The 27,549-nt window shown below is 36.9% G+C and overlaps 1 protein-coding gene across 1 annotated transcript in view; it reads left to right on the top strand.

Annotated features, from left to right (window-relative positions):
- The first annotated feature begins 561 nt into the window (after positions 1-561).
- The window catches only part of LOC132552931 (uncharacterized), a 92,524-nt gene continuing 65,536 nt past the window's right edge, over positions 562-27,549 (top strand). Inside the window, exons 1-2 of the mRNA XM_060217131.1 lie at positions 562-615; positions 5,869-6,064. Of these exons, the coding sequence (XP_060073114.1) occupies positions 562-615; positions 5,869-6,064 (250 nt within the window). The remainder of the gene's footprint in view (positions 616-5,868; positions 6,065-27,549) is intronic.

Here is a 27,549-nt window from a genome sequence, read left to right as displayed (position 1 = left end):
TTACTTGTATATGTGTACATGACCGTCCATCTCGTTGTAACTCGCCAGGTAAGACGAGTTTTTTGTAAACAACGATTTAAAAGTTTCACATCACCAATCGGCCTACGTCTATCCTTGAATGGTGGTGATGGGTTTGTAAATTTAAGATCCGTGTGTCCTATAAGCAGATTGAGACATTTCTACAGATGTGTTTAATTATATCGAATTTATATCTTACCTTGTGTAGGCCTAAGCAATATTCGATGAAACTTTGTCGGTGTTTCCTGTGACACCTAGAGCAGACAATAGACTTTTTCACAGACACATGTCTGGTGAAGTATACATCATGTAGAAATTTCCGACAGTACGGTTTCCCTTGTTTTGTAGGTACAGACAAAATAATTTGAAAATCCGACTCGATAACACCTTACTAACATGAAGAAACAAAGGAGATATGTTTGCAATTTACAACAGAACTGTGACTGCTGACGTCATTTAAATATATAAAAATCTACAGAAAGTAGCTGAAATATCACCATTTGAAAGTGCTTAGATGAGGAATCGTTTCGCACAGTGCTTCCGATGGCGACAATCGAACGATCTTACGACGACAAATTAGGGCTTGTAACGCTCACAGTAAGTGATATTCTCCATCTTTCAAACGCTTGTAATTTTTGTTCAATTCATCGTAATAATCGCCGAATCCATTGTCGATTTCAATAGGCGCTTGGGATGACAGACATTCGGGCGAGCTTATAGAGCTGGAGATACACTTCTTGAATTGATTTCTGAATGTGTAAGACCTGGATATTAAGTACCTTTTGGAAATCACTAATGTTGAAGTAGCAACGCCAATAACAGGCGCCATTATCAGTCAAATGGTCGTCTGTTGGTATGAAAGAGGAAATATATTGAACACTTTCAAGTTAGTAGACAGGGACTTTTCCGTCGGGAAATCTTCAAACTTGTCTTCGCTAATCCAGGAACCACAGCTTCAAAAGCCACAGGTACCGATCCCGTCCTAAAGATTGAAAAAAAACACTGTTAACGGCTATAACATATGACTTCCGTGAACGTATTTTAAATCAATGCACGGACGTAGATATAGATTGAACTCCGTGATCAGAGCCAAACAGACACAAAACATCAAAATATGAACCACGATATGGATCATTGTAGAGAATATTTTCAGATAGTTGAAATAAAATAGAAGGGCATGGACATAGTTATGAGTTTAGTATAGAAGAAAACATATGTTACTGTGGATATAGTTGTAGAGAATTTCAATACCCAAACCGAGTTTAATTTTTTTTCAAACCATTGTCGACATAGTGGATACAGTCTTGGTATGTTATGCTATTCTACATTGTCTCGGTCGTCAGTTGTATCAACGTTAACTTCACAACTGAATCAGACTGGCAGATTTCGCATTTTCACTATCAGTGATTCACAAACCTCTGGCTGGAAGAAAGCTTTCACTACAGGACAATTTCGTTTATTCAAACACTTCTGTGAAAAGACTTTTTTATGTTAATTTTCCATCTTCTTTATTGTAACTATACAAAATACATTCAATATCTACAATTCAAATCGCTAGCAGAACCTCGTCTGTAGACAGTTATGATTAAAATATCGGGGACAATTCCAGAGGTTTGACCTTTTCACTATTTAAATTGCCAAGATGAATTCCGTGACATTTCAGAAAAATTGGGATATTATCTGATCCAATTTATTCAACACGTGGTTGAAGGTCAAGGTTTAAATGGTGTCGAATCCGAGGTCATTGAGAATAAACAGACTTGGTAGCTGTCGGATTGTCACGAGATTCTGATGTTGACCCTCAGTCCAAAGAGGACATATTCAAAGGAGCGCCGACGCGACGGACAGGGAAAGTCTGACAATCCTATGATTTATCATTGTCGTTTTAACGTAATTGCTGGTAATGTCACCATTTATGTGTAGTGTGACATCAGAACCAATCTCACGTGTGATGCAAGCAGGAACGCCTATATAATTAAAGATATTGCTAATGTAAAGTCATTAAAGTACTAAAATTCACATGCCAGTGTTTAATCATGTGTAATCGGAGCGCTGAATATACGTGTAATACATATGTATAGCGGTAAACTCACTTATAACATAAACACTAAACTCACGTGTAATGAATGCTAGAGCTGAACTCACATGTAAATCAGCGTTAAACTCGTATGAACATGAGTACTAAACTCACGTGTTATGCTAGAGCTAAATTCACGTGTAATGTTAGCGTTGAACTCATGTGTTATTCGTTGAACTCACGTGTAACGTTAGTGCTAAACTCAATTGTAATGTTAGCGTTACATACACGTGTAATGACAACGCTAAACTCACGTTTAGAAAATCACGTGTAATATTAGCGCTTTACTCACGTAAGATGTTTGTATGAATACCACCCGTATTGAAGTGTAATCGTCAATACTCGAACACAAGTGTAATTTGTCGATGTTCATTTACCTTCACAGAAATAGATTGAGCAAAGCCATTAAAATTGACAACCATGCTCTCTGCTGCTGATTAATGTACATACACCCCAAGCTTCCAACTCGAGCTTGGAAATTGAGCTTGTTTTCCTAGACAGAATGTGGGATCTTAATTGAAGTAGGACATTCAATGTGGATTCAGTGCACAATTGTAACTAACTAGGCCCTTTGTATACAGTGACTGTATGTTGGAAGAGATACAGAAAATTGCGTAATGGAAATATTGATCTTGTGACTTTGTATAGCAGGTACACTATAGGTTTACACTCGTTAACAACATACATGGCACAAGATATACACCTATACCGTTAATTTTGTTATAGTTCCGATAGCTTTAAACAGCTTTAAATATATCTTCTTTAATACATCTGCTATGCAAGTTTATATAAAATACAGTTTAGTTAAACTACTCTAATTTCAACTGAGGACAATCGTAATTATCCATGGTCGACACGGGATTTATCACATAACCAAAATGTTTTCAGTGTAATAATACCAATTACATGAATATTTGTTATTACACTTTTGAAATATGACCTAGTGTAGATTTAATTGGCTGAAAGTTCCTTGTAGTTTTATTGTGACGTCATAATTTCATGACGTCACCAAAGAAAGTGCTAGAGAGTGAGAATATCGCCAATGTAAAGTAATTATGTATCTGTCTAATAAAATGCTATTGTTAAGATTGTTTACAAAAATATCAAAGTTATGTGAAAAAATTTAATCTTTAATTTCTATTTTATATAAAATTTATGAAACTTGATACGAATTTTCATTTTGTTCTCGGGTAAGATCCTCGGTATGTATCGCCCATAGAAAGATAAGATGGATTGACCCCGATGCATTCTGCAGACTTAGAAACCTACCGATTACCTTGGCCTTCTGTGTGTAGTAACAGGTCACACCGACCCACCTGGGCCTGTCAGGGGGGCGATTTTATTGACCGTTTACAGTCGCAAGTTGACCCATTGAACCTAACGTAATTTAATTTATCTCAAATGAGTATCGTATATTAAATAAAAGTTGCCTTAATTAGATCAAGGACTGTCTGTCGCGTTGTCAACCAGACAGTTGCCATAGTATCAACCTTGTTGTTACGGGCATCCCTATCTTAATTGGAATACCAAGACTGCAGATTGCGCGGAACTTGTCGCTCTCACAAATAATGAGCCCATCAAACGATAAGACCATTTCACTGGTTTATTATCATGTTTTTCATGATCTGAACAGTGTTGTTCGTCAATACTATTTCTGAGTGGCTTTTTTCCTCCAGAATTTTTTTTTTTCATCCGCCAGTTATATGAACCCAAGCGTTAGGTACGATGTTGTTTTTCTCATTCTTTCATCAGTCAGTTACAGGGCCTGTCAGTAAGTTATGATATCGTGTTAGTCTGTCTTTCGTCAGTCAGTTATAGAAACTGTCCGTCAGTTATGATCTCGTGTTAGTCTGTCTTTCGTCAGTCAGTTACAGAAACTGTCCGTCAGTTATGATCTCGTGTTAGTCTGTCTTTCGTCAGTCAGTTATAGAAACTGTCCGTCAGTTATGATCTCGTGTTGCTCTGTCTTTCGTCCGTTGATCAGTGAATCAAAGAGAAACTTCACAAACCTGAAAATCTTATATGAATGATTGGAGCATGCCTTTTATAGGGACAATAAAGCACTGACACGTACAGTATATGTTTGAGACAAACCGCAATGGCTTTTTAATGTGATTTTAAAGAATTTGACTAACCGCGAACGAAACATATGTAATTCATTTGTTTCAGAGCTAAATTATCCACCACGGTAGGTTAAAAATAGATGATTACTGCTATTATGATATCAAACTCATGAATGAAGTCACATTCGTTCATTGTTTATATCTGCCACGGACATATTATAGAATTATTTCTATATACCGTGTAACAGAACACAAATCCCCACACAATACTACCAATAACGTTATTGTCTGGCAATGGTGTTACATTTCAAACGTAGACATTTGTACGGTAACATGAGCTATGGCTGGATTCCGGAATTACCAAGGCGGAAAATTGACACGTACATGGCTGTATTGAGCCGGGAAATGATTAGGCAACACATCCATTTACGAAATACACGCGTGTTTGTAATAGTATGTGTACTGTGCTAGATTGTACTGAATCTCACAGGCGCCTGTGAACCCAATACAATATATACTTAATGTGTCTTGCGACCACTCGCGCGCTTACATCCAGGTCAACAAGTGTAATTAGTATAAGTTGAAATAACTTGTTTCGCAATTGTTGTTAAATAAATAAAGTTTATATTTTAATGTGTCTTGACTTTCCCGGTGTGTCAATAACAGTATGATACTTTGTGAAGATAAAGGTTTCCTTCTGCACCCCCTAAAACTGTTAAAGTTGTCCCAAACAGTAAACGATATATCTTTTACCTTACAATGAGCTTTTCTGCTGCGTTCTTTAAGAGAACTTTTTCAAACACATGATTATCATTCTTAATGAAAATTGGATAGGTGTTGCTTTCATTGAAGGTAGAAGGATACCATTTTACAATGGAAATTGCTCACCACGTGAGTCACACCTTAATCCAGCGTCTTCATTCCCATGCCCCTGTGATCACGGGAGATCGATTTTAACCCGTATCAGTACGGTTGAAACCGTGTCAGCCATTAAACTTGTCAAGGGTGCATTCAAAAAAGAATTCTCACGACAAGTACGTGCACCAAATGGAACTTAGTCTCATTCTACCAGTCTCGTGTTACCTGCGCGTACTATACTAGAAACGATCTTGCTCGTAACGAGGGAAAAACTTGCTTTACCAAAAGGTCACATCTCGTGTATTGAACATCCAAGGAAGAGACATAACGTTTTAAACAAGTGTTTTCAATTTCATCGATAGGTACATTTATTACTTTTCAAGTCACGTGATACATACTGCTGATATAAAATACCAACATTTGGTGTCTAACAGAGTTTAGCTCGGTAACCTTACAAGTGTCCTATAATTTTGTAGTTAAGTTGCTACAGTATAAATCATATTGCATAGTAACCAGACACAATTGATCTTCATAGACAGGTATTTATTAAATATATGAGACATTTATTTACGGGTAAGTATGTCTATGTATGTGATCTTTATAGACAAGTATTTGTTATATACAGGTAGTCATAATGTATGTTTAAAAACACTGTCGTTACATGTGTTACAAACATTCTCGCGTCGTTGTGGTACATATGCTTTTCAGTTTGAATAATACGTATTGTCGGAAACTCAAAGTATTTCTTAAATAACAATTATTTACTCCAATTACCTGCACATAATTAGATTTTGCATGACAAACGTTATTTAACAAATTATTTTGACATTTTTAGGAAGGTGGGTTTGTTAGGACGCTCAGATTACACACGACTGGTTACACCGTAGTGAGAAAGTCACAAAATTTGGAGGTGGCCGAAAGGAAAATGCTAATGGTGGTGGGAAGGGTAGTGGTTTAACGAAATGGAGGGGCTGGCCGGGGGAAGAGAGGGACTGGCTAGGGGAGGGAGCGGCTGGCCGAAAGGAAAATGATAGTGATGGAGAGAAGGGTTGGTGGTTTAACGAAAGGGAGGTGCTGGGGGCGGGGGGGGGGGGGGAGGGGCTGGCCGAAAGGAAAAAGATAATGGTGGTGGGAAGGGTAGTGGTTTAACGAAATGAAGGGGCTGGCCGGGGGAGGGAGGGGCTGGCCGGAAGGAAAAGGATAATGTTGGTGGAACTGGGTAGTAGTTTAACGACAGGGAGAAACTGGCCTGGGGAAGGGAGGGGCTGGCCAGAGGGAAGGGAGGGGCTGGCCGGAGTGAAGGGAGGGGCTGGTCGGAGTGAAGGGAGGTGCTGGGGGCGGGGAGGGGGCGGGGAGGGGCTGGTCGGAGTGAAGGGAAGGGCTGGCATCGCTGTAGAAAAACAGGAGTGGAAGATGGTGATACCATATATTCAACAGCATACAAATGCTATCTTTATTCTTCTTTATTTTAACGTTTTTTTTCTTTGAGTATATTCCAGAACTCATGTCAGACCTTCGATCAACTTATGTTGCCAAAGTGATCGGAGAGCATCGCATTTTTTTGAACGGAAGCGCCCGTACATGCCGCTTGCGCCTCAGGGCGCAAATGCTTTTTAACAACCTAATGGCACTCGTGTGTAGATTTTATAGTCTGTCCTGAATCAGTCGATGAATTCGGGAATAGCTTTAGAAATATTCACACGCACACGTTTGAATTATTCGATCAAGTGAAATGTAGACACTCATGTGCCAAACAGATGAAAAATCTGAAAAGCAGAAACACGTCAACCTACTGTATCAAGCGATCACGTGATCTGCCTCGAGTTCATCGTGACATTAATTTATTCATAGTTACTCTTAAAAATTCGTCTTAGCTTAATCTATAACAAGCAAAACAGGACCGACAACTTTTCCATGTCCGCCATCTCGGCGTCTCTCATAAACGTAAAAAAAACGAAAACGCTACGTCACAAACAACGTTATGTCGTAAATTGGCGCCAGATACTTTGACGATAGTGTGTTCTCGGAGGTACTTGGGATTCGATAGCATTGTGCAGTGTTATATCACAATTATTACAGTTTCATGACAGTATTTGACGTTGAATAACTGACATGCATATCATTATTTGGTCTTCAAGTGTCAGGGTTCACAGACACAAAGACTTGCCCTAGGGGTGGTGGGGAAAGGGGGTCATGGAGGGTAGCGGCGGTGTTGGATTGCCGCAGATGTGCAATATGCAAAGAGGAAGGCGTCTGTTGTTACATCAGTTCGCCAAAAACATCTGGAAAAGAAGACAGAAGAAAGAAAGAAAATTAACAATACTTATTGTTTATACTGACAGCGGGATATTGATGTCGGTATAGATGTTAGTAGTCGTCAGCGGAATATATTAGCTTACTGAAAATAAATGAGTATTCCGGTGTACGATAATTTTACTGATATATAGAGAGGAGAGAAGTGAAGAAAGCCTGGGCCGGAGGTCGAATAGAGATATAAGCTAGGTTTGTTTTTTTACAGACATCAGATACGGACAACATAAGCGGGGAGCACTGCCCAAATATCAAGTTATTAACTACACCCTGGTAATCATATACATTTAGCTTTTAAATTTAGAGACTTGTAACCGAACTCGGGCAACGATTTTTTTTCTCATAAGTGAATTTCTACGATTGGTATAAAAGATTAAGAGTTCGGGGTAATGAAATGTTGCTGTGTTGCTCTAATGTACTTTAATAACGCTATTATCCATTTAAATCGCTCCGGGTGATTAAAAGGCCTGAATTCCGATACTATCGACGTCACAGCTGTATAACTTGTACTATCCGGACTCGTTAGTTTGAATTCAGAATGATAACATATTTGAAAAATTTCAGAAAACATTCAGAAGTCATCATTGCTTAAGAAATCAATTATTTATAAAAAAAATAGTGATATTGAACAATAAATGTTGATTTCACGAATTCAAATGTCTAATAAATCAGATAGTGTTTTTTTCTGATTTTATTATTAGGTTTACAAAGTTGACACGGAAGTTGGTATGTAATGAAACTGTATCCGTTTCAAGTCTACCTGTTCCCGATATCTGAGTATAACTGTACTACCGGTTAAAGTCCGCTCTCTGTGTATTTACAAGTAGCAAAACGGTTCTCTTCTTTCGTTCAATATTTACACTGTACGAAATCTCCAACCGCTACACTATCTCGAAGTGAATCTGAACACGACCGTTTTTTCTCTCTGAAATTGAAAAAATGGCACGTTAATTGAAATCGTTTCATCAGAAGATGCTCGAAAATTAAATAAGATATTGTGAATTTAGTGATTTGGTTTGATATGAAATGAAAAAGTATGAAAGGAATCTTGGAGGCGGGAACCGAATGTTTTGATATGCTAACAATACGTTTGCTTCACAAAAGCGGTTGATGTTTAAGCAGTGAAGTAGCAATGTTTAAAACGATTGTCTGGATGATACCGGGTGTTTGATATGCAAACTTTTTAACCGTAATCGGATTAGAGGTCTTGTCATGTTTATAAAGAAAAGGGACAAATGTGACCTCTGACAATGCTTGAGGACCAGTATTAACCGTCCCGATGTTTAAACTGTAGGACATGTCCTTGTTAAATCGATCACTCAATCAGTTAATCGATCAGTCGATCAATAATCGATTCAACAATAAACCTTTTTTTAATATTGGGTTTAAATTTATTCGGCGAAAATAAATCGTTGAATATATAAGGATTTAAGAGTTAGAAAATTTCGAAACAAATTTTAAGCTTTCTTGCATATGTTGTGGTAATGATTTGAAAATTTGAGTTTAAAGGAAGTCAGTTGGGTACACGTTCCAGAATGATTTGACGATCCTGAAAAAGACTAATGAAGGTACTTTGTGTTATTTTGTACCGTTAGCTCTACCCATGGAACGTCCGGTCATTAGTACTATTTCTTACACAGGCGTGTTACATGGAGAATTTTCAGGTTTCTTATTGATATTTGCGATATATTTTATATAGAGTGATCTCATTGAATGGAAAATAATGTAATATTCATGACTTTCACGCGGAAGTGGCAACATTTTGTGTTTGATTCTATTTTGTCTGCCGTCAAAATTTTGTAAGGTTATGGAGCCATTAGGCTGTGACGTCATAGTTGAAATGATGGTAGTTTGCAGCAGTTAATGTAACTGGTGTAATAAAACCGTTATATTACAACGTCAACCGACGATATCGTTGTGTGTTTAATTGGAAAGCCGTGAAGTAAAACAGATTTGAAATTGTCAAATGAATGTATTCTTTGTCTTTGTTCGCATTTTGATACGACACGTTTGGGACAATAAACATCCGTCTTTTAATATCTGGAGTATTTGCTTTTAATATGAGATAATGAGGTTGTGAGTTTTAAAGACAGTGAAAAAAGAAAACAGATATTCTTGTTGTGTTAGATAAATGATCTCAGAAATCGATAGAAGCATCTGTCAATGCACATTGTCCCAACCCTTTATCAGAATTTCATGACACTCTGTCAATAGCATTGTATTGTTTATTAGCACGTTAGTCAGAATTAGATCGTTATCAGTGTAATTGGTACCAGAATCAAATGTTTACCATGCTTCTGCAGTTAATCCTAATTGCCCGTAATCCCCATAAACGCTGTACTCCATGGAGTCGGTAAATATCTCGATGTCATTTACGGACTAGCTACACAGTCGGTAATTATCTCGATGTCATTTACGGACTAGCTACACAGTCGGTAAATATCTCGATGTCATTTACGGACTAGCTACACAGTCGGTAAATATCTCGATGTCATTTACGGACTAGCTACACAGTCGGTAAATATCTCGATGTCATTTACGGACTAGCTACACAGTCGGTAAATATCTCGATGTCATTTACGGACTAGCTACACAGTCGGTAAATATCCCGATGTCATTTACGGACTAGCTACACAGTCGGTAAGTATCTCGATGTCATTTACGGACTAGCTACACAGTCGGTAAATATCTCGATGTTATTTAAAGACTAGCGACACAGTCGGTAAGTATCTCGATGTTATTTAAAGACTAGCGACACAGTCGGTAAATATCTCGATGTTATTTAAAGACTAGCGACACAGTCGGTAAATATCTCGATGTTATTAAAGACTAGCGACACAGTCGGTAAATATCTCGATGTTATTTACGGACTAGCTACACAGTCGGTAAATATCTCGATGTTATTTAAAGACTAGCGACACAGTCGGTAAATATCTCGATGTTATTTACGGACTAGCTACACAGTCGGTAAATATCTCGATGCCATTTACGGACTAGCTACACAGTCGGTAAATATCTCTATGTTATTTAAAGACTAGCTACACAGTCGGTAAATATCTCGATGTTATTTAAGGACTATCTACAGAGTCGGTAAATATCTCGATGCCATTTAAGGACTAGCTACACAGTCGGTAAATATCTATATGTTGTGAGAAGACCACCTACATAACTCTATACTCTCTCGATGTAGCCTAAATATACGACCTCAGTATCTCGAAATCGCGAAAAGACTAGCTACGCAATCATCCATAATATCGATGTCGTGATAAGTGTGGCTATACCAAAGTTGTATAAAGTCTAGCTACCCGAGCATAGCATACACTATCTTTGTCGTGTTAGGGTGTTGGCAACATCAACGTACACTATCTCGATGTCTTGTCTTAGCTACATCACCGTACATGATCTCGATGTCTTGTTAGAGTGTTAGTTATATCACCGCTCACTATCTCGATGTCTTGTTAGGGTGTTTGCAACATCACCGTACACTATCTCGATGTCGTGATAAGTCTGGCTATATCATCGTACATTTTGTCGATTTCATGCGAAGTCAAGCTGCACAGTCGTTTACTATCTCGACCTCATGTTGCATCTAGAAACTGAGCAGTAAACTATATCATTGTCTTGAAGTTTAGCTGAATGGCCGCACACTGTCTCGATGTCTTATTTTTTTTCTACAATCTTGTCGTGTTCGGAAATTAGTATTACGACTGTACCCAGATGTATGGCTTTATTTTCTGAGTCGCGGGGTTAAAACACACAACAGATGTCACAGTAAACATCCCAACACCGTATAACACAGTCGGGCTATTCTCGTTACGTAAGACGTCAGAACGAAACCCTTCATTTCAAGTTAGATGTGAAACTTGCATGTTTTTCTTTGCGTGTCTAGTCGGAATTTCTGGTCTGGACGGGAATTAGTCTTACTATAAAACTAGTATTTATGTACGGACAACTGCGATGGTTCCGGTTACGGATCCTACTTTTTTGTATCACTAATTACAATCCAGCCGGGAAAATCCAGCGGTTTATCCACAGACCTGTTCTTTATAGGGCTGTGGATTTACGTCCGGATATTGATGAATACATACTAACAGAACAACGACCGGGAATCGTGTATACCGAATGCCATTTTTCAAAAAATGTTCCTCTATGTGATTAAGCTGTCAGAACAGTTTAAGCTGATAAAGTGACGGAATTTGTAAGAAAATGGTTATTCCACGGAAGCTCCCAGTACACAGTCAGTACTTTAGTTTGTGCGAGTCTCGGCGGTGTTTCGGAATAAGGCGTATTATCACAACTCCATCGACAATGACAATTTTTAAGGTAGTTCTCGTCAGAGAGGTTGCAGTGGTGGCATTCGCTATACCTTGTGTATTTGTGTGTGACTTTTCTTGGTCATTGATCTGTGTTGTCATTACTGATAATGAGCTTGATCCTGTATGACATATGGATATGATTACCAGTATTCTGAATATTTTTTCCTTGTATATTCAACGTAGTCTTTTTGATTTTTCGATAAATCTTTTAATATATGATGTCATTTCTCGATATAAAGGCAATATTTGTCTTGTTACGCAACAATATTAATTAGAAGTTACAAAATTGTTTACATCATTTCCAGCATTAATAACAAATTCCAACCGAGATACAATTAAAATGTACAGGTGTTGTGTACAAAATTGGAATTCGAATGACATTTTAATTGAAATCACATTGATTTTCCTGGGAATAAAGTATTTCTGCTGAAGAATTATACGAAGTGTCAGATTTGTAAGAGTATAAATGCGTCTCAGAAGGACAGCACATGATGAAAAGGTTAAAAAACAAACTCCCTGCCCTACATGTTTCACATTAGGCGCCTCATACGATCGGGCAATGTCGTGCAGGAGAATGATATATTCGAAAACGAGGCTACAAGGAAGGAAATTAACATTAACTTCCGTCAATATAAGATCATAATAAGGATGTTGGAAATTTGTCCTCGTAAAAACGAGGCGATTGATGAAATTGACTACAGCACATTATTAATCAATGAACAAAACATGCGTTATATTTTCGTACAACGTTTAGATCATTCTAAATGCAGGATGTTTCCTCATCCACATCAATTACGCGAGTTAAGTTCGAACGTGAATTTGTTATCCTTCATTATTTTCACGTCCGATTTTTTTTTAAATTGATAGACTGTCGCCCACAGTTAAGACGGATGATGTGAGTGATGAGGTGATTGTTTTAGCTGCAATACGGGCAATGTCTCCACACCAAACATTACCGATTCCTAAATACATTATTACGACCACATGTAAAATCGTCCATCTTGAGAGCAGGAATTAATCGGCCAAGAAGTTAGCCCCAAATAGCTGCTGACCTACTGGTACTTCTATTTAAGCTCAGTTGATTTAGCCCAACATTCTGACTGTCTTACGTTTCAGAGCACGTACGTTGGAACTCGTCACATACAAGCAGATCAGTTAAGACTCAGTACATTTATCAGACCGCGTGTATCAATAGTGTTTTATCGATTTGAACTTGTGACCATCCAAATATTGACGAGAGAAATTTGTATCAGTGTTTTATGTCTTTCACCATTGTTCTACTGAAACATCTCGATTGATGAGGCGATCAGAGGCACATTAGTAAGATTAGCGGATCGTAACCTGTATGATAGCATCGTTTTCACTAGCTAATGTATTCCTTTGTCTTAGGGCAAGTGAAAGGCGTAAACTGTTTTAACAGAACATTTATAATTTGGATCCAGATCGATTTTTGGTATATATTAAGAAACCTACTGCTGCAAAGTTGTTACATAAATAATACGCACAGATCGTGGTTATCACGTGATCATAGACTAAACATAGATGATTTAAAGTCAGATTTTAAAGCTCGTCAGAAGGAGGAAATATATAAAGTATTTCACGTCGCGTGTAGCTCCGACATTTGAGATTTTCGGTCAGAGTTTAAACTATCACATACATGTGTTACTAATCTGACGAATGAATGATTTCGACAAATTACAAAATAAAAAATGTCGGTCGGTGAAATTTTATGCTAACGGCAAGGACTCCAAATCTGTCGTTATCAACTAACGAAACAAAACGCCCAATAAAAATGCATATCACTTCAAGCGTAACGTGACGTCATAGTCACGTGTTTTATACTGCACATGAAACCAACGACTCAAGAAATTGAATGTCGATGTGATTTTCATTTCAAGCCAGATTCCACTCATTTTTTGTTGCAGCGTTCGATGATTAATTTGTTTTTCTTTTGCCTTGGTTTATTTCCTCATGCCGCATCAACTTCCATTTCCCATTTCCAGCTTGTTGATTGCAGATATTAAAATAAAAATTTTGAATAGATGAATTTTTTCATCTTTTCTTGGAAAAATGTTTCATGATACAACGTTAATAGCCTTTGAGATTTCCTCATTTCAGTTGAACAATGCAGATCTATTGCAAACTAGGAAGTAATCTCGACATAATTGTATTCTGAAATGCATTGTACCTTCAAATATAATCGTTCTCACTTCCTCGGTCACGTGTGTTCTTTGTTGAAATAAGACGTCATGATTGCCTCCTAAACATCATAACCAATGAAATTGCTAGAAAGTAAAATTCAAACCGTGTAATAACAGACAAGCGAAGGACGTATTTCTTAGTATTGGAAGCCAGCAACTATCCCCAAGTAAATAGGTTTTACTATCTCCCGGTAAAATAGGAAACGCTAGTTCACTCTTACCATTCAAACTCTGTTAACCTAATAGTGACGCACAGCAGCCAATGAAATTTAATCTGAGCAGTTTTAATAAACTTCAGTGAATTACGTAATCAGATTACAATTTGACTAATTTTCGTTCATGTTTTTCAAATGATAATGGAAAGTGATTTTTTTACACCTGATTTGACTATATAGCTGTGTTGATTGGAGTAAGTAAAGGGATGGTGATCCGATGCTCCCAGCTAACAGCATCTCCACCGAATGCCGTATCTATTGTTCTGCAGTACGTGTAAAAAACCAACAGTGTACATATCGGGACATAGGAAGAGAGATCAATAGTTTGCTTTAGTGAGGAATTTGTTAGCCTACATCTGACATACCAACATATCACAAACAGCAATAGCTCGGCGAAGTTTTCAATCTAACGCGACTTTAAACCATCTATTACTTAAAAAGAAATTGGATTTCAACGTGGCTGTGAATGCCTTTCATATCAAATATAAACCTTTATCCTTCAAAGTCACAAGGTATTTATACAATTTTGAATATTATCTTAAAATACGAAAATACACACTCATTCACATAAAATGAAAAATGAATAGAACACATAATAAGGTAACTTCTTTCATGTAGGGATTTGTCGTTTTTGCAACTTTTTTCCAGTAAATCACTTACATTCCGCGTGGAATTTATTTTCGCATCAATACGCGAAGTGAGTCAATCTCGGATTCCAATCCGTACGAAAAAAACTCATAGTTCATCCTTCGCGAATTTCTAGATCAGTATTCGCTGAAAAGATAAGTGTTCGCGAAATTTAAATAATCTACAGTATGTATGACCGTGCCACTTAACAGAAGAGAAAGATTTATATTTAGTCGGAGATACACACTGTATTAGTACATGTCGTAAACAGCTTTGGTGTCACCCCTTCACTTCCCACAGCCCACACTACAAACTCATTCTGTTGACTGGGCTCACATTAGTCGCCTCGGTGTTCCGTACGTGTATATATAAAAGTAAGTGCTTATGTTATCGTACCGAGCACACTTAACAATTATTGTTCACGATAATGTTAGGTATATGGTTACCATTGATTATGTAAATTCAATTTTCAATATGTCACAATTTGTGTAAAAATAGCTGGTTTTGAGTATTCTTAGACAATAGCAATTTTCTTTTTAAATTTTGACATAAAAAACATGTTTGTCATAGATTTTTAATGTTAATATGTTATTATCGATCAAGTCCGCGAATGCCAGGCAGAAACTTATCAATCAAGGCGAATTCACTCGGACGTAAAAGAAGGAACATTTCGAGGTGTTCCGAATGATATATATGGATCCAAATATACATGTATATCTTCTTGAATGCACGTGGGATTCACAGGAAAGTCCAGTTAGTTGTTTTCATCGTTTGTAGGTTTAATCTACATGTGTTGGCCGTTGGCCAGACAGACTCTTTTATGTATGTGTCTAAATTCGACTGGGTCCCACCAGGGCTGGAGTCATATGGATTCTGCCAACGAATTTCAAAATGATGACGTTGGTGTATGTCTACAGATAATAAACTCTTTCTCCTGTCTAAATCAGATGTTGGTACGTAATACAAGACTTTCAGACAGTCGCTATCAGTGTTACTAATAACGATGCTTAGGACTTGATCACACCTGTATCCAAATAACACTGTAGCTCTTAAAAACATAAAACGTCTACCAACATCCGGCGTTAATAACCTAACACGGTAAGGCTAATCAAATTTGTGAGGAATTTAATTTCGGCATATTCGCTGCTGTCAAAGATAAAAAAAAAAAAAAAAAACAATACCCAGAAAATGTTTCCCATAAATAAAAAACACAAAGGAAATCTATATTATGTGCCTATATACCTATACTTACATATGCGCAAAATTAAATCATTGTAAACTAGCCAAAGGAGGGACGACCGCGAAAATATTAGTCCCGCGAAATTAACCAATCATATATAGTATTCCATTACTGTAACGATAACAAAATAGACTCCTCGCTTGTAAACCATTTTTACTACAGAGTTCAAGTAAAGTGCTGGAAATAAGGAACATCGGTAGCTTACCGTATTCTAAGTCCATGATGTATACGTTCAATATAAACCAATCGAATTCAGTTCAAGACTTACCTATTTCCTTGATGCAATCGTGAAACGTTTTCACATAACGGTGTGTTGGAACCATCGCGTACAGATCGAATATCCGAAAGAATGCGATTATAATTTTAGAAAATGTTGTTTTGAAATTGTCATCACATTTTTTTTTCACGATTTTTAATAATTTTGTGTGTTCTGTAATAGCTTTACACTAGAGCTTACCGCTCAGACAATCAGTATTTTACAGCTTGTCTTTGTTGCGGGACTGCATTGATTAACTGCGGCGTTATTACAGCACTGACACAAGGTCAAACTAACGGAATGACAGACAACACAAGACCAAATTACGATCACCGAAAATGCCTTTAATGCCGTTCCTCACCCAACGACATTTAAAAATAATCTTAATAGAATTGAGAGAATTGTTTTCGAAAACAAATAAATATAATCAAATTACCTGGCACAAAACTGGAAATATTAGGCATGCTAGCATGGTTTACTGATGTCAAGAAAATGAGTTTGAGAGTTCTAAAGACATATATCTGTTGGGCGAAGGAGATCACACTATTGACAAGTGGTATGGTTGATGGGTTTGCGAAAGAAAAATCGATACGGTTAGCCGGCAAAATCTAATAAAGTTATGAAAAAAAAAATGAAAACAAAAACAAATAACTTCAAACATTCAAAGGATTTCAATTAAATCCTGCATGCTTTCATTTTGAATAACTTCCTTCCTAAACATATAACAACGATATTTGATAACAAAATTTGAGTTTGTAGAAATACATGCCAGAAGCATCAATAACCTGTTGTATTTTGATATCCGCGTCTGAATTATTACCTAAGTTTCCTTGAAATTTCTTATCTGGACCAGTAAATTGGACACTAAATTCACAATATTAATATCAGTCGAGTCGTCGAGATCTTTTATCAGCATGGTTGAATATTATGATTGTTTTATAAAAGAAAGAACTTTTAAATCATTTCATTTGACAGGACACTTGAAATTTTAAAACAATCAATGAAATCAGACTTGAGATAGCATTGAGTCTAGAGTAGTTGTATCCATATCATACGTAATGTTTCACTGTCGACTTTAAAATACAGTCAAACCCCGTTGTAATGCCACCCGTTAATCCGCCAAACCCGCGTACTGCCATCAGAACGGATTTTCTTCAACGTTAATATACCTGTTGTACTGCCAAACCGGCAAACCGTCATCCGCCATAGAAGATGTACTAGTGTTAACTAAAATAGTGATTGGTCAGTTGTGATGTCTAGTTATACCGTTTAAGTTTTTTTTTTATTAAATTACACCGGAAAAAAATTACCCCCATTTGTAACAACAATTGTAATTGGTAGTTTTTCAAACTATCAAATCAGTTTGAAACTAATGAAATACCAATCCGAAGGTGACATTTATACAAGTACGTACAAGCATTGTAATTAGTTAGTTTTTGACCAATCAGTATCGGCTTAGGTAGCGGCGTCCATAAGGAACATTCGGTAAATCATTTTTTTATCTTTTAACACGAGGCTTTGGTCTGCGCGTGGGATAATTTAAAGGTACGGAGGACCTTTGCACAACAGAGTCATACTATAAAAACCTGAGACGGGGAAACGGCTTATATATACTGTCTTGACACCGCGGCCCCCAAGAGCCAAGTGACAATACTTCTGCCAATCTAGTCAAAATTACTTAATTTATTTCCGAGCAATTACGTGTTTGCCGAGGTGAGATTTTGTCAATATTTCAGATCATTTCCGTGACATCAAATTTCGTCGATAGCCATTGAACGGCCATGAACGAAGTTTGATCACGCTCTACCATTCCAAAAACAGACGGCTTTCAATTTATTGGGCACCATGAGGATGTCTAAAGCATCTATTAGCACATTCTCCTCTAAAATGTTGTCTAGGAAAACAAGCAAAAGTGATTTATGGACCACTTATCTGTCTCTGATTGTCTCCCCTTGATTATCTCCCCTTGAGTTAACCATCTACCCTTTCGTTTACTTTGAACACTTTACGACTTTGGTGACAGAATAGAAACCAAAGCCAGACTATCATTTTCCTGGCACGATAACAATTTTCTGGTAAATTGGATTATATTTTGGTCGCGAGTTCAGACGCCAAACGGAAGACACACAGCGAGTGACATTTCATCAGCTTTGTTGAGCTCAGGAGTCAGGACAAAATGAGCGAAATCAGTTCAAGGTTCGTCATCCTAATAAAACTCTCCGTTTAACTATCACGTTCTACAAAGCGTAATTGTAAACTGATTGTTTTCTGGGCTAATTTCAAGGCAGTTTGTTAAAGTTCACGTCTGATTTATTAGATTAGAATGTTCGGATGTTTGTACTTAGTGATATCGATTTTAGAAACATGACCAAATCGCCGATACCCTTAATCGACTTAGCTTCAAAACGAAATGTAGGATGTTTGGTTTCGTATTTTACAGAAAAAAAAGAATTAAAATTACATCTTCACAGTGTTTAATATTTAAGATACGCTTTCTTGTTTAACTAAGACAAATATTCATTGTATCTTTATTGCAAACTCGTTGATAAACTAGCTTTGTTTGATTGAGTAAAGATATACATTTTTTATTTTCGTATTCAGAAATTCCGATGGCAATAATAACAGAAGCCATGCGTGATACTGACAATACACTAATAACCCTGAAGAAATCAAAGAAATATGAAAGAAACGTTAGTCATAGAAATAAGCCTCTTTCCAACACGGATAATTAGTGATAGATACCGGAGCTTGAAGTGACTAACATGGAGCCGTTGTGACTCGGCGTTGTCGTGTGCCTATTTATTCTGCTATGCTCTTTGTAACACCTCGGGCATTTATCATTTCATACATACAGTTTCTTCCTGACTCCGTTTCCTTTTGTAATGCATATGACCTTTGTTATTTAAAAATGTTCTTCCGTCCCGGCCGTGTGTCACATTTCTAACTCCTCGGACCTCAAGCCATTCACAGTGCTTTTCCTTCCCGACTCCGTCTTCCTTCGGTACACCCCGAACCTTATCATTTCATTGCACGTATTCCCGGCTCTGACTATTTTCTAGTACCCGTAACCTCTGTGGTTTCATTATCTTCCTTTCCCTCGATGTCGTATCGAACTCATTTTTCGTGTACTTTATTGACAGCCACTTATCAACCTGCTGGTCAGAAATCCATAACGACAGGTCGTCTGCATATGAGACCAATTTTGTAGGCGTAATGTGGGTGGGAATCAAGAGGCTTAAGCATACTTTCAGTGACTCTGAATGAAAAAGTGGTGTCTATGAACGTACGATGTTTCTAGAGAATTCCCGAGTGACTGCTCCACGTAACAACTATCTTGCCATCTTTTCTTGCAATTCCCGTATAGATCCCGTGAGAAAGACATTTGTGTAATTATTTTACGATAGGTACACGGTTACCTATGTGTGTGCGTCATTTTGTTTAGTGATTTGGTAATATCACGTGACCAGGTGTCCGTCACCTGTGGGATTTGACTTGGAATTGGAAGAAGGAACTATAACATGGCTGGGGATGATAGGGGTTGTTATATGTTAAATCTCTCTATATAAGTCTTTTTAACGGTCTTCCGTTGAATAAATCTTATCTTGTGTCGCTTTCTTACATCCGTAAGGTAGGTGATCGGGCCTGTTGTCTACATCATCACAGCCTTAGATCTGTAGCTTTGTATATAAGTCCATTATATCATATAAACATCTGTTTAAATCTATAGTAATTATATCGGGTATTTTGATTTTACAAACTTATCAACGGCTGGTGAGGTGCAGAAATTATACATGTAAAAACATATGACAAGATACACGAATTTGAGATATGTTCTCGGGGTCGCGTTGGCAGAGTGGTTCAGCGTCTAGCCGTCACAAGCCCTTCACGTCTGGTTCTCGGGCGCGTGACATATCACTTACATGTAAATACGGGCAATCTGTTTCTTGTAGAATGGGACATGAGTTCTGTTATAAAAGCTTAAAATATATGCAATTAATTAATTTGCAAAATGAATCGTTGAAGATTTTGTCATTCTGATGGCTCAGTGATATTTTGTTACTTCTGCCGTTCCACTAACTCTCAAAGCAGATTTACGATTGCTGACTTCGGTTTCATTTCTAAATCAGATTTAAAACAACTTTGACAGCTTGTCAAAGACTGAAGATTTTCAAAAAAACATGATTTGCTGGCAATGAGAATTGTTATGAGCGTTGTGCTCGGCTTTTAAACATAACATGGTCTTGTCTTTAACAATAAAACGCACGTGGTGTTGGTAATCAATGTCTTAAGTTAATTTACATCCGGGGGTACAGGATGGCTAAACTAGTTTTAAAAGTCATGAATATTGAGACAGTTTCTGTTGGCGTGGGATTTTAGTTCTCTGCAGTATGTAGTTTGACTTGTCATGTAATTATTTGAAGGAGATCAGACCATCCTTGACAAAGAATTTTAAAAATTGTCAATCTTCATTTTATGGTTTTCCTATTATCCCGAACCAGTTTTAGAGTTCTCACTATTATCCTGAACAATTATACCATCAGGTTGTGTCGATCTACAGATAAAAATCATACTCGCGAAAGTTGTGTTTTATTAAGTTAACAATTTTATTTTGTCTTCATCGAGTTTACTTAGAACATAGCTGCTAACCCTGCCTGTACTTGTCGTCATAAATCACGTGCACTGCGCCATGTCTTCATAAATTACGTGCACTGCGCCATACATCAGTTCACAGTGCAGGGTGTCTTGTTCTGATGAAAATTCTGGCATCATTGTCAATCCCAAAATCGAAATGATGAATCGGCGTCTTTTCAACGTTTGAAAGACATGCTTGGAACGCTGACTAACCATCAGGTTATCATTATCAACTGGTCTTTCTTGTTGCATCATGAATACTTGTGACGTCACGCTAATTACGTAATAATTAAACGTCACACGTCACAATGATGACGACGAATCAAAGGATGGAAAATGGAGGATGGGATACCAATTAAAAAAGATTAAAGGTGCTAAATTTTGCGGTCACCCCTCACTCCCCCACCGCTACCCTCGCCAGCGTGGACACTTAATTTCGTCGATTGATTGTACTTTAAAATATCATTCAAACAAAAGATATTGGTTTCGTGTATCCTGTATTTAAATTTAATGCCAGTTTGAACCAGTCTGAAGAGAGTTCGGACGCCATCAGCGTTCGGCTGTTGGGTTTCGCTACTATTGCTCGCCATTAGAGTGTGGCGGCTGAAGAACAGAAGAGAACAAAGAATCGAGAAGGTTCAACTTAAGTGTGTTGTGAAGTTATATTTGTATATTTCAATTGTCTGTACCATTTAGACATATATATTTATGCATAAAATGATTTTTAACAAAACATTCCTCGCCATTCATCAAACACCATTGGAATGTACGACATTGTAGCAAAGCACGTACATCGTTATAGCGTTCTGAGAAAAGTTGACGGGTACTTCAAATCTGTCGCAGACCAATAAACAATAACAACTAGGTCCCTTGCCGTAGTGCATTGGTCTATAGATCATATTCACCACAGTATACAGGTCGATTTTAACAGTATATATTCTTCAGTGATAAATGTAAAACAGAAAATTTTCAAACGTTTGTTATCGCGAGGAATAGGTCTATAAACAAAACAAGTGATAATTTCAGCTATATTTTGTTTGTGGCTAATAGTATCGTAATTGAAAATAAATTACCACCAGATGGCGCTAAATTGTGACGATTTCAATAACTCTACAATGAAATTGTTTCGGCGATAAAGTTTTGCAGCAAATTTTCGTCTTGAAATTGTCTTTTGTCCATCATGTTTGTCATACATTTTGGTTTGTTAATACTGAATGGGATAGAGATTTAATTCGGAAGACGTGATTAAGGTAAATTGATAAATTCACAATATCTTTTATGTAACCTTAGGTATTAAATATACCGAAATATACTGAAAATTAATAAAAACAACCAGCAATTTCACTGTATGTCATGGTAATCACGTTCTCGTCGTGATTGACATGAATATTAATATGCTTTCGTTTGTAGGAAATTGGTGTCGTTCTGCGAAAGAAAAAAAAAACATTCAGTTATACCGAAATTTACTAAAAATCTACCAAAAATATTATGTGAATGAAAAAAAAAAATGAAAATGATAATAAGAACGGAAATTAGGTTTCTGATGAAATAAACCGCTTGAAAGACATCTAATCAACTCCTTTGAAATTGAATCCGTCAAGGTGTGATCACCGGGTTGTGTATTCAGAAAATAAACACTGGCTGTTCCAAATTGGATTGCTGCAAATTGTGTTTAACCTTTATCAGTGTTAATGGTCTCCTTTCATTATCACAGGTCGTCGAAAGAAGTTTCTGGAAAATCGTTTTAAAGATAAAGGTGATCGACTTCAATTAAAGCGAATACTTGATTATGTTACAACCTTAACGGTCCATTTATCCGTTTACATGTTGCTAACTTAAGTATTTGTTTGTAGCACAAACACTCGTAAGAAGGTCATTAGCGATGCAGTATCTAGCACGGAGAAGGTGACAAGTAACCGGTGAAAAAAATGTTTGTAATGGATTCTGAAATCGATTGTTTATCGTGTTTCAAGAGTCTTTAAGACAAAGTATATAGAATTAGGTGTAATGTGTTCCAATAGTGTGAGTTATTGCCCTTGAACTGAGTACCATTTATTTAATCAGTGAAGCGTCACAACACGGTACAAATATGAAATTGACACAGAAATAAAAATATGTTTCTAGGCAACGTAACCATTCTATCTAAAAACAAAAGGTGTTGATGTCAATTTGAGCAGACATGTTCCGAATACATTTTCTTTTTGTCCTGTCAGCAGACGATACTAAGGGCAACTTGAAGCGCCATTTCCATGGATACAAGTATAGTATTGATGACGTCACAGGTTCTTCAACAGCGTTTTCAGGAAAATAAAGCATAATGTACAGGGAACTCCGAATTCAAAAGCAAGATACATTTTAAAAAATAGTATTTAAAACACAAACTTTCACCACCTGTGACATCTATCTCTCTAATTGGCCCATATAAATACACGTGAGGAATCTTGCTGTACCATAATAGGGAAACCGGAGTGCCTGTGGAAAACATACTTGATTGGGCAGGTGACCCTCTTTACTTTTCACATCCGGACCTGTAGGTATGAGGCGGGTATGTTACTACTGCGCTACCGATTAATCCAAAAATAGGATTTCACGTCGTATGTAATACATCAAGATATTCCTGACCATAATTAGAACGTGTTGAAATGTCAGAGTGAGGCTTTGTGTAATGACATTAAGGAGTGACATCATCATCCCAGGTCTTCAGACACTTAGTACCATTTGAGTATTTAAACAATCTAACGAACAAACAAATCATCCACTTCAAGGTACACCTTGGGTAGTACCTGTGACCCGAACCCATCACGTGCAGTTTTATAAAAAAAACGTGTTAAACATTCCATTAAAATTCTACGTTAATATTCATTTCATTTTCAGCGAGGTTATTTAAAGAAGAGAGACATTTGAATTCGAAAAGTTGATGAGATCTCAAACTATGTTTGTGAAGACTTGCACCTTTCTTTAAGTTGAATTGATACCCAACACATATTTACAGCCAGGAGAATCCACGAGGTGTGATAATAGGGAAAAAAGAATACTTTCGGATATGTTGTCTCGGCGTTCAAGGAGTTGTGATTTTTTTTTTCTCAAATATTTAAATTTTGAGAGGCATTCGTGTATGGATCTGCGTGATGGTTGCTTTCGATCTTTCTTCGTTATCAACGAGGGATGATTCCACACATTAAAGCACGCATATGTCACAGGAATGGTGAGAAATGGGAATGATTTCGTTAGAAAATTTTGATTTAATGGTAGTTTGAAAATAATCGATGGTTTGATAATGGCGAGGTATGTACGAAAATATCCATCTGTTGACGTTAATTGCTAGCTTTACATTAAGTGAGGGTAATGAAGGGATGCCATGTCGTGTGGAAATTAACTCTCTCAATGGAGGGAAACTGAAAACTTTGTAAAAAGTTAACATCACTTTCCAGAAATACATCAGAAGGCGTGTTAAAATCGCTTTAAACTTTACCGCTATATTTTACGGTCAATTAAATTCAATACTTTGAATTATTTCAAATGGATTGAATTTAAAACAGAAGAAAACGACCCCCTTTTGGCCTCGCAATGAGCTCAAGAAAGAGCTATTGCCAAGTAACATGAAATTATATAGCTTCAGCCCCGATCTCCCGTCACTGCCTTAGATTAAAACACGTATGTTTAATATTGGTTATAATCTTAAGGAATGATATTATGACGTAATTATAACTTATAGGGAGATGTTTAAGGTTTTGTAGTAAATATTAAAGATATTCTGCGTTGGAGTGAGGGATTGATACCTATTAATGCCGGATCTTTACTTTAGTGTCTCAAACTGAAGCTACCAGGAGCGAATACGCCGGCAATCCAATTAATGGGTTTTTTTTTATTACACTTTTGACATTTAAGTGTTTAATTTATCTGGAAAACATCATTTTATACATAAAATCCCTGTCATTTAGGTACGTGATTTCATTTTACATGGTTAATGAATCACCGTTCCTGTAGCCGAGCGAGTATGCGTATTATAAGTGATTTTTTGTGTGTGCATCTACTTGGAATGAAGTTAGAATTGAAATGTTAATGATACAATGGGAGGGGGGAGGGTTGGAAGTGTTTATAGTGTTGCTCATGTCCGTCCCGTCGCATCCCGTTCCGTCCCGTCTCGTTGCAATGTAAGCACCTAGCAACCTCATTTTTTGACAGATTTCGATCAAACTTTACACAAAGGTCATTTATGGGTATACTTTGGACATTGTTGTATTTCAGGGGCCCAAGGTCAAGGCCATGGTCATGCTAGCTTTATATAGAAAATCAGCGACTTTTTCTATTGAAACACTTAACAACTTCATTATTTCATAAGTTTGTAAAAACTTTTTACAAAAATTAAGTATGAGTATACTTTGGACATATAATTGCCAATTGATTCAACACTGAAACTGTAATTTCACTGGACGTGGTGGAGAGGGGGATTTTTGTCATACAGACAATATATGTACATACATGTACTAGTGACGTATCCGGAAAAAAATATGTAAATCACAGACTCATTATACAAATTGTAGCAACGAATCGACGCATGTATTTGACGAGTTTTGGACGACGAAAGAACTTACTGCCAGCCTACAGCTACTTTATAATAGAATATTGGCTACATTTATGGTAATCTTGATGTACTACGGGGTTCCCACTTAGTAGATCATGCTATCCGTTAGACGGTTGATTCGTCAAGGCTGTTGATCGTGATCGCCGACGAAACCCTGTCACACGGTTAACACGAAATGTATTAGACTAACGTCGTTTATATGTGACGGAGGACTGAAATACGCCCAACATTCGTTACTCATGATTAAGAAAGGAGGTTTAGGTGCTGTTGACGTTGTCTCGACGTATTCCGACATATGCGTATCTTTTAAGAAACGTTTTTGAGCGCGTTCGAACGATTGCATAACTTATCTATAGTACCACCTATACGGAGCTTATGAGCTACAGGCTGGTATATGCCGAAGAAAACAATGTGCAGTTTTAAACCATTTACTCTTTGTTACGACTTGTGCCAGTGGATATCAATGTACTGTTGGCAACACGTAATGAACATTTAACCTGAAGAACCCCGACTTAAATCACCAAAATGTGACCTATAATATAATGGACGAACCAAAACATCACAAGACTGGTACATTTATTCATGCGAGTGTTTTGAAAATTGACAAATGTCAGAGACGAATATCGACTTGAACATAAACGAGAATTAATATAAGTTCTGCCTGCAGACACAGACTACATTGAATGTGATGTCATGGTAAGCACGTAATCGGTATAAAGTATTGGTTGCTGTGTTTATCGCCCTGTAAACAGCTGATAAATGATGGCTACCAAATAGAGCATCATCCGGGAGGACCGTCATATGTTATTCAAAACCATAAGGGAAAAAAGGATCGTCCAGTGACTTTTATTAGCGTTTTCGTTTTCATTTCCTGCAGACATGGTAAAGGTTTTTCCCTCACAAGCAGTCTACTTACGTGTTATCGACTAGGTTTGAGATAACAAATATTTATATGTAATGTGATGAATATTTTTGTGTCTGTTTGAACCGCTTCAAACCGTTTAGTTTCAAAAGCACATTTCCGATCGTGGTCAAATTGTTTTGTTCATTTTGAAAACTTTTATTTTTTGAAACCTTGCTGTCGAATATAAAAATCTGAATATCCGAAATTATTGAAGTTTTAAATGAATTGATAAAAATCCTTAGCATTCAAATATCCAAGTATGTACCCCTGCTCTAACTTCAGATAAGTGTTGTGTTTTGTTATACCTGTACTATTTATTCTCTATAATTTTCTATAGTGAATAATGTCTGAAGTTCCAGATGTTTGCCCCAGAACAATGGCTACCGGTCAACATTTTGATGTCGACTGCTAACGTCACAGCTCATTACTATTCGGTTCTTTCCGGGCTTACTCGACAATTTCCGTCATCAAGCAATATTACAAATCCCAGTGGTTGAAAATTTATTTCAGAACTAAAATTGATGAAATGATGTTGTCTTACCATTTGTGTTTATCTATAATGATTTGTTTTACGAAACATATATAGGCTGGATTTTCGTTCAACATGTTGTACGTTAAACTCTCTGACCAAACAGTTTAGTCATCTTCTAAACAGAACTCATGTTGTCCTCAATCCCAGTCAATAAATGTATAATTTTCAATAATACATAATACTAAAATCAGAATTTGTATCGCTGTCGTTATAATGAATTACATAATTTGTGAACATTTACCGTACTTTGTGTATGATACTGTAGATATATTTGTATGATTCAGTATCTCGATTTACATATATAAAGATAACAGTTTACTGTTGAAAGGCCGTCAAATTATTACCACATGTGTATTTATCTGTTAGGCAAACTAGTGATGAAATGGATTTCAGCACGTGCTACCAATCGCCCATATAGCACATGCAGCACGCGCAGTTAAGATTAAGTATGGAAAACCGGCATAATAATTGTGGCAAATGGAATTTTCATCAAATTTTAACATCAGGTACAATCAGACCGAACACAAAATCCAGTTGTGTAAACCTTAATTAAGTTTGCGATAAGAAGCGTAAGTAAATGAGAAACAAATGCAGTGGTTTTAAAGATGTATTTGAAAATCGCACTTACCATTACACACACAGAAAACCAAATTGTTTGGATGTTTGTCATTGTCATTCAAAATTAAAAAAAATAAAACAATATCATGGATGGAAA

Source organism: Ylistrum balloti, unplaced genomic scaffold (genome assembly GCF_031769215.1).
Source record: "Ylistrum balloti isolate Yb309-2 unplaced genomic scaffold, AGI_CSIRO_Ybal_v1 Utg370288, whole genome shotgun sequence".
NCBI classification, from domain to species: Eukaryota; Metazoa; Mollusca; class Bivalvia; order Pectinida; family Pectinidae; genus Ylistrum; species Ylistrum balloti.
This window is presented reverse-complemented; position numbering and strand designations above follow the sequence as displayed.